The 8922-nt window shown below is 45.9% G+C and overlaps 1 protein-coding gene across 1 annotated transcript; it reads right to left on the bottom strand.

Moving 5' to 3' along the window:
• Positions 1 to 7791: 7791 nt before the first annotated feature.
• LOC122113965 (KH homology domain-containing protein 1-like) lies at positions 7792 to 8669 on the bottom strand. The gene is made up of 3 exons (XM_042687111.1): positions 8555 to 8669; positions 8215 to 8397; positions 7792 to 7904 (listed from the first exon to the last, which is right to left on the bottom strand). The coding sequence occupies exons 1-3, from the start codon at positions 8658 to 8660 to the stop codon at positions 7792 to 7794; spliced, it is 402 nt and encodes a 133-aa protein (XP_042543045.1). The 5' UTR covers positions 8661 to 8669.
• Between the last annotated feature and the right edge of the window lie 253 nt (positions 8670 to 8922).

Below are 8922 nucleotides of genomic sequence, written 5' to 3'. Positions count from 1 at the left end.
AAACGACTTGTTTTCCCTTCCCCTCCACAAATTATACGGACATCAAATACAGTGAAAGCAGGGGTTATACTGTGGAGGAGGGACATACAAAGCAACAGAGAAATAATCTTATAATTGCGATAGAAACAATTGCATGAAAGAAAAAAAAACATTTAAAATACATATCTTAGGGTTCATTTTCCTAACATCACCTTATCTGACCTTTTCTGCTTGACTCATACATATAGTAGATATTGCAAATAAAGGAAATCATGGGTTGGGGCTGGGAAGGTGGCTCAGTGGTAGAGCTCTTACCTTGCATGCCTGAGGCCCTGGGTTCGATTCCTCAGCACCACATAAGCAAAAAGAAAAAAGGCGGAAGTGGCACTTTGGCTCAAGTGGTAGAGCGCTAGCCTTGAGCTGAAGAGCTGAGGGACAGCACCCAGGCTCAGAGTTCAGACCCCACGACCGGACCCAAAAAAGGAAATCATGGGACCTATGTTTCTTTGGGCGTGGCTTACTTCACTTAATATAATTTTTTCCAAGTCTTTCCATTTCCACTTTGGAAAGTAGTATGGAGGTTCCTCAAAAGACTCCACATAGAGCTCCCCTATGACCCAGCAGTCCCACTTTTGGGGATTTACCCAAATGTTTACAAATAAGACCACACTAAAGCTACCAGCACAACTATGTTTATTGCAGCATTATTTGCCATAGCTAAGATCTAGAACCAACCCATATGCCCCTCAGTTAGATGAATGGATCAAGAAAATGTGGTATATATACACAATGGAATTCTATGCCTCCATCAGAAAGAATGACCTTGCCCCATTCATTTTATCTTTAAAATATACTGATTCCTTGGAAATAGTTGGATTGGTATTTCTTTAATTTACCAAAATAGCATATGTTAAAGTGTTAATTCAAATACATAAAATAAAAAAATGAATTTCCTCCCTTTCTCTCTCCCAAATGATCTCATTGGTAATGCTATGGTGAAAAATATGATATACATATAATTAAAATTATTATGTAGATATCTTCTTATGTCATTGTGGAAAACCTTTGATGCCTTTTTCCCCCTTCTTTCTTTTTCTTAATTTTTTGTGTGGGTCCTGGGGCTTGAGCTCAGAGCCTGAACACTATCCCTGCGCATCTTTTGCTCAAGCTCTCTACCATTTGATCCACAGAACCACTTCTGGCTATTTCTGTTTATGTGGTATTGAAAATTGAAACCCAGGGTTTCATGCATGCTAGGCAAGAACTCTACTACTAAGCCGCATTCCCAGCCCTTTTGATGCCAGTTTTATTTGACCCATTACAGAGTTTACATGTGGATAAAATAGATAACTATCTAAATATGTTATCATCTGTCTTTCTTATTTTAGACCATATTTAATAAAAATTGTTGTAGGAAAGGTTTGATCTGTTAAAATTATTTCAGCAGCTTTAAGCAGAAGTGTACATACATATGTACGTAGTACATGGCTACAGAGCAGATATTTAGATTTTATATGCATTAGTTTAAAATGTATACTCATATATTTAAACTTTGTATGTTTCATCTTTTATATGAGCTTTTCAACTTTTCTGGTTTTCTGGTGGCTATTGGAATAGGAATCTCATGGGCTTTCCTACTAAGGCTGGCTTTGAACCACCTTCCTCAGATCTCAGCCTCCTGAGTAGCTAGGATTACAGGTGTGAGCCACTGGTGACCTGAAATCTGCAAGATTCTTATTTCCATTTCCTGAAGAAGTGGAGCTGTGGATAAAGCAGTAGAGCTTCAAGCTTGAGAATATAAGCTCTAGTATGTTGCCCAGGCCTTGGGTTCAAATCCCAGGAAGGGCACAAGTTTTTTTTAAAAAGACAAAGACCAGACAAGCCAGGGGACAGTGTCTCCTACTTATTATCCTAACTGATCAGGAGACTTGAGATAGCATCTAGTTTTAAAGCCATTGTGGGTCCTGCTTTGTCCCACTATGGACTCAGCTACAGGCTATCTCCAGATTTGTATTCTCCACAATGTCCTCTAAATACCTGACCCTGGCTATGAGCACCTGCAGTCGCCAGAACCCACACAGGGCCAAGCCCCAGGCCCTACCCAGCTTCCCCCGTGCCCCAGGATCTCTTCTCTCCCCATCAAGACCCTTTCTCTGGTCTGGGCACCTCATCCCTACCACATAGTCATGAAGAGGAGGTGGTTTAAGTTGGATTTTCTGTCTCTAGCAGGAGTGATGTTTTCAGTTCGCTGATGTCTTTCAGGGACATTCTGAGGTCCATTGGTCTTGAGTGGTCCATGGTGAGGCTGAAGAGCAACACCGAGGCCTTCAGTCATGGATCCTTGGACTCAGTGCTTTAACTTTAACGTTAACAGGCAGCATCAGCTACCTGTTTACTCTCCTCACACAGAGGGTAGAAACTGGACAACAAAACACTTTCTACAGTGGCTGAGGTATGTTCAGTAGTAGAGCGCCTGCCTCGCATGTGTGAGGCCCTGGGTTTCATCCTCAGCACCACAAGCAGCTCCACACTGGAAGGATGTATGGGGGAACTTCTGTGGCCCTGATTGCTTTTCTACAGTGCAGGACTCAGCTACATCTCATTCAAGGCACTGCTGGACTCCTCAGAGACCTGGCTTGGCCATGCTGTGCAGATTCACCTCCACCTCCCCAGCTCTGTCCCCAGCATGTTATTCACTCACCTCCCCAGCCTCCCTCCTTCCACAAATGCTTCCATTTGTTTTGTCTGTTTATATTTTTACTTCAGCCCAAAGTATGTGTTCCCTGTGAGTGAAACCCCACGTAATTCTTTCTCCCACCCAAGAACTTTGACTATTGCCTGGGTCCCATCAAGATTCCAAAACGTGTTTGATTTATTCCATATCCTAGGAACTGAGGAATGAGTCTATCTAGCAGTACAGTCCATGGAGGGAGGCAACATACTGGATCTAATCCAAACGCTGGGCTGTCTGTGGAGGAGGAAGTGCAAACAGTGTTGAGGCAGATGATGAGCACCATGAGATACTCCCACGAACTGGGCATGGCACAGTGAGAACTAAATTGCAGAACATCTTACTAGACACTATAGGCAACGCTAAGGCTGCAACCTTGACCTCAGTACCAGATTCTCAGCTGCCCAGAAGCTAGACTTAAAGTGCAGGACGTTCTGATGTTGTTCTCAGGAAGTCTTACCAGAGCACCAAGGGTATGACAGCTCCAGAGTAGACATGTGCAGCTTGGGAGAGATGCAGTTTGTTGTGTTGTAGGTTGCTTCCCATTTCAAGTGTGAATATGAAGGATCTGGAGAAACCGGTGCTGAGGGGGCCCACAGCATCACAGCCAAGTGCTCTCCTGAGTTTCAAAGCCAGGTAAATTGCATCCTTATGGTGGACCTCAAGCCCAGGCCCTCGCTGGAGTGTGTTCTACTTCACCCATGTTTAAAAATGTTCTGGCCTTTCACCACTAGAGACAGAGTCCTGAACTCCCACACCTCATCATCTCTCTGCTAATGAACCACCTCAGTTATGAACCACAGGAAGTCCTAGACGTTTCACTGGCTCAGAGATAGTGTTGCCCTGGACATATACCTGCTTATAGAATGGCAAAAAGAACAATGTTTGGGCTGCAGCAGCCCCTTGAAGGTCCTGAATTTCTTTTTCTGGGGGGTGAGTCTGGTCGTGGGGTCTGAACTCTGGGCCTGGGCACTGTCCCACAGCTAGCTCAAGGCTAGTGCTCTACCACTTGAGCCACAACGCCACTTCCGGCTTTTTTCTTTTTGCTTATTTGGTGCTGAGGATTCGAACCCAGGGCCTCATGCATGCAAGGAAAGCGCTCTACGACTGAGCCACCTTCCAAGGCCCCCTGAATTTCTTAATGTCTTTCTGCCTAATACCTACAGGATATTTGGCCTTGCATGTTCCCATAGCCAGAGCCAGTGTGGCTGTTCTTCACCTGTGCACCATCCTGGGGGAGGACCAGCAGGGTGTCACACAGCTGTGCACTCTGCCATACCCATCAATGGGCTGTCCACAAGGTCCTCCTCTGAGAACCCCCTCCCCACCAAGCCCAGTCCCTGCCCCTGACACACTGTTTCCTGCACAATCAGCATGGTGGAGAAGACAAGACAGCTCACAGGGTTCCTAAGGACAGTATTTCACCTCTGGACAGTGTACTGAAACAGCCCAGATTCAGGGCAGAAGATCAGTGTGTGAAGATGCTGGAGCAGCCCTTGATCCTGACCACAGGGTAGAAACTTCTGGCCATTTCTTGGAAGGACCCACCAGTGGTCCCTGCCCATGTAGAGTAATCCAACAGAGGCCATGTACACAGTGTTCTACTCCCAGATGAATCCCACTCTCCCAGTAGTATGGAACCAAAGCTCAGTGTACACACATCAAATGAGATCATCCAACTTCCAAATGTGGCAGCTGAAGAGTCACCCCATGGTTCAGCTGCTGAGGATCTCAAGCTGACAGTGGAGATGACACAGCAACTTCCAGCTGTGAGAGCAGCAGAAGAGACAGCTCTTGGGCTGGCAAGGCCTGTGTCTCCCGAGATAGAGCCACTTCCAGCTGTGGCAGGAATTGAGTCTAGCAGCATCAGAGGACTTGCTCCCTCAGACAATGTCCTGACACAGCCCTAAATGGGATCAGACAAGGTGCTGGAAGTTGGTACATTACCAACAGGTTTGAGGATTCTGGTGTTGCCTGCCACTGGAGAACCAAGTGAGAAGGAGGACAGCACAGACACCTGGAAAGCAAGGAGGTGGGACCTGAGCTGAGCTGCTACATTGTAACTGTGCTCTGCTTCATGTCCTTTCCGATTCCTAATCAAATTGTCTTTGCTCCCAGGGGCTGGAGGTGCATGAGGAGAGGAAGAGGTAGGGTTGTTCCCAGGGACAGATTTCCAGAGAGGAGTCAACCTACTCCCATAGTTACAGCTAGTGTCCTGTTCAAATGAGTCCCTGACATTGCTTTTCCCCTATGTGGCTGCAGTTAAACTGGAGAGAGAGAATGATGAGGTTCTGGATGTGGATATGGTCCACTGTGGGCTCTCATCAGAACAGAGCCAAGCAGGAAGTTTACAGCTATGTCCTTCACACGACCCGACCCTAGAGTCTATCACATAGGTAGTTTGTTCAAATGGCTACAGAAAGAGGAAGTCCCCTACTGCCTATATCCCTAGCATCCTTTGCAGAGGGTGTCTGAGCCTGCCTGGAGGTGCGCAGCCCTTACCCTTCTACCTGGAAGACTTGCCACAGAATTGTTCTTGCTTGACAGTGGATAGGGTTCCCAATACGTTTTAGTTTCTGAAAAACAGAAACCAATATTGAACATCCTAATAGATGTTCCTAATAATAGTCATGTTCCACATGTCTTTTGTCGTGTCTTTATCTCAGCTCTTAATATTCTAAGGTTACACATGTAACCCATGAGTACCTGATTGTTTTTTGTTTTGTGGGTGGTTTGTTTTTTGGGTTTTGTTTTGTTTTATTCTTTTGTTGTTTATGGGGCTTGAACTCTGGGCTTGAGTGCTGTCACGGCACTTTACTTCTAGTTTTCTAGTGGTCTTATCTAGAGATAAGAGTCTCACTGACTGCCTAAGCTGGCCTTGAACTGTGATCCTTTGATCTCAGCCTCCTGAGTAGGTAGGATGACAGGCATGAGCCACCGGTGCCTGGCTTGGCATTGTTGTTGTTGTTTGTTTTTTTGAGAGAATATTCTGTATGTATCCAGGGTTGGCGTCAAAAACTTGATCTCCCTTTGTCACCTCTAATTGCAGGGATTACCCCAAGTCCCTACTTTACCCATGTGGGTTAAGTACTTTTCAAAGACGAAATAGTTCTATTTCCCTGTGAGCATTTCCTCTATTACTAGAATCTCCTCTGGTGACGGACTTCCCCTCAGGGAAGAACATCTCTTTAATATGAAAAGTTTTTATTAATCTTATGAAATTTAGGCAAAAATAGGAAGAAGGGTTTTAAGTGAAAATCAGACCAAAACATGCTTAGTAAGGAAAAGGGAAGAGTCCTGTGAATGTAGACCCTGCAGTGCTTGCCTTTAATCCTGGCTAATTCACAAGGGGAATATGAGAATCAAGGTTAGAAGCCAGGCTGGGTAGAAAATTCTGTGACACTTTTCACTTAATCTACAGAAAAGCTGGATCTGAGGATGTGGCTCATGTGAGAGCTCAAAGACCTGAGAGGAAAACCTTGGTAGTGTCCACATACAAAAGCCATAAAAGCAACTCAAAGAAAGAGTAAAAGACTCCTAACTTTATTTTCACACACTACCCAGGGACTTCCTATGTATTCTGACCTTTTAGACATGAGGTGCTGATGAGAAGCAGCAGCCAGGGCAGAGTGGATGGTGTATGGTGTATTCCTTGTGTTCAATCATTGTCTTCACAGGGGAACATACGAACTCCTGGATACACATTTCTTAAGGCACCCAGGCGGGAACAGTGACTTCCCCCATCTCAAATGCAGGAATTCAAGCTACAGCTCTGCCAGTTCCCCCAGATTCCTCAGTGGTCTGATGACCTGCCAGTTTGCTGGCTACCTAAGCATTTTTTAGAGGGGAACACGAGCAGTATTGGGGCTTGAACTCATAGCCTGAGTTTGTCTCAGGTATTTTTGCTGAACACTGGCCCTCTACCACTTGAAACCTACATCCCTATTGAACTCTTTACTGGAAAATTAGAGAAGAGTCTTCTAAATAATCCTGCATGGGATGGCTTCATAGACCAATCTTAGCCTCCTGAGTATAAAGTACATTAGGTAGGTTTCATTAGGTAGCCGATGAAGAGAACACCAGGCACTATTCAGATGGAGAAGTTTATTTACCCAACTGCTGCCCCGACCTTGCATGATGGAGAGGCAGAGCTGAAAAAGGAAGGGGTGACCCACCTATGGGCCAGAACTTATCTAGGCCAGGGACAGGAAGAGGTGTAGCCAGGTGGGGGAAAAGTGTGGCCACACTGGCTCCAGATGTGACTTCAGGGTCTGGGACCCTCCTAAAGTCAGATGGGAAGCATGTGACCAGAGGTGGCCCAGGATGTGGCCTAGCAGGAGGGGAAGGTGACTGCTTCCAGGTCTGCCACTTACCTAGGTAACAGATACTGGGTGGAAACTTAGCCAAAAGGTGCGTAGGTGTCCCTGTGCAGACCCTACACTGAAAATCTTAGGATTATAGGCATTATCCACCAAGCACACTTATTTGTTATTTGTATCCAAGTTGGTACATAGAGTCACTGTATCTGTTGAACAGGAGGCTTGAAGATAGCAGGTAAAATGACATTTTTGCCAGATGACACCCCATTTTTGGAACACACTGAGTTCAAGAGACAAATGCAAACCATGATTCTTTTCTACTGTGAGATCACTATGTAATCACTGTTTCAAACTGAAATATGAACAAACCAACTACAAATATGAACATCTGAGATATCTTGAAAGAGGCTGTGTGTTTCCTAAAAGTTGGAAGGGATTATGAGAAAATGGCAGGATAAGCTTACAAAGAAAGAAGGGGGAGAGGAAGAGAGGGAGTCACATAGAGGCATTGCAGACTGCATAACCAGTTTTATTGGATATCATTCACCAGCAGAGCACATTCTTTAGAAGACTCCTTCTGATATGTGTCTAGAAGGCCTCAGGTAGATAACAAAGGCGAAAATGTTAATGTCCACCACTGTCTGCCATGTCTTCACTTAGCTCTGCAGAGGAGGTGGGTCTTCCTGGGATAATGAAGGACATGGGAGCCCAAGACACTGAAGCACTCAGCCGAAGGAAGCCTGAGGAAGGTGGAGAGCTGGATCATTCATCCTGATACCCTTTCACCACCAAGGAGTCAAGCTGCACACTGAGATTGGCAGCCAAGTCCTTGTTGGTTAGGGGCTGGCTCCGGACACTTTGCAGCATCTGGTAGCCTTGGGAGGAAGAGGAAAAGTCAGACAATCTAGGAGCACAAGAAACCTATGGGAACACAAGGGAAGGAGAGGGGAGGCAAGAGAAATCCCAGCACACCCCTCTAAGAGAACCCATTCATATCCCTCATTTCCTTTTCCTCCCTCGATGACTTGATTCATAATATGGTTGACTCTGGGGTCCTGCACTGCAGGGGGTTGTGGGAACATCTGGATTCTCAGATTCCTGAGCAGCCCAAGTCTTTATGATGCCATATAGGAGCACCAAGCTTGGCATCAAGGCCTCAACGGCAATTAGATCACAGACACTTACCTCGAGCTCGATAGTGAAAGCTCCTGTGCTCCAAAAGACATATCATGCCCATCAGCCATCGCCTGGCCCTAGGTGGACCCACCACAGTGACTCGGGTGTGGCCTGTGACTGTGAACCAGGACTGCAGCTGAATAAGGGTATGGCTGTGCTCCTCTATGCAGCGGAGGTATCTGTCCTCCTGCCCTGGGAACAGAAAAGGAGAGAGGAAGAACAGGAAAACCACCAACAGAACTGGGAGTTAGGTGAATGTGAGGGTAGAGGCTTGGCACAGATCCAAGAGGAAACATGGGGAGAGACTGATGAATGTGAAGAGACAGGAGATGGCATAAGGGCCACCTACCGAATATTATCTGCTCCAGCTCCTCTTCCAGGTAAAAGACCAATGGGGCATTGAAATTTTCAGGCTCGGTCCACCATTCTCCTATACCAAAAGAGTTCATGTCCATGTTGTCCTCTGTCCTTGCTTTACTCAGAGCAACTCCAAGAAGCTGATTGTAGAGATGATGTTCTGAAGCTGTGGGTTTTATGTGCACACTCAGATAATCCACCCTTCCCCACCCTGGACCCACCCTAGAGAGGCTGAACTAGCCCTGAAAAACCTGCAAAGATAATCCACCCAATCACAGATGAATCCAACCCTGGATTCCTCCAGTCTAGATCCAAACCTTCATGATAAACTAGTTAGTTAACACAACCCATGTATCTGGT

Source organism: Dipodomys spectabilis, unplaced genomic scaffold (assembly GCF_019054845.1).
Source record: "Dipodomys spectabilis isolate Male_0828 unplaced genomic scaffold, ASM1905484v1 ptg000102l, whole genome shotgun sequence".
Classification (NCBI taxonomy): domain Eukaryota; kingdom Metazoa; phylum Chordata; class Mammalia; order Rodentia; family Heteromyidae; genus Dipodomys; species Dipodomys spectabilis.
This window is presented reverse-complemented; position numbering and strand designations above follow the sequence as displayed.

What these genes read in the sequence shown, in the direction of transcription:
- LOC122113965 (XM_042687111.1), bottom strand. Translation starts at nt 8,660, where the DNA reads ATGGACATGAACTCTTTTGGTATAGGAGAATGGTGGACCGAGCCTGAA. An exon ending in GCTGGAGCAGATAATATTCG is followed by an intron (nt 8,398 to 8,554) that starts GTAGGTGGCCCT and finishes TTCTGTTCCCAG; the next exon opens with GGCAGGAGGACAGATACCTC. An exon ending in CTTTCACTATCGAGCTCGAG is followed by an intron (nt 7,905 to 8,214) that starts GTAAGTGTCTGT and finishes CTTCCTCCCAAG; the next exon opens with GCTACCAGATGCTGCAAAGT.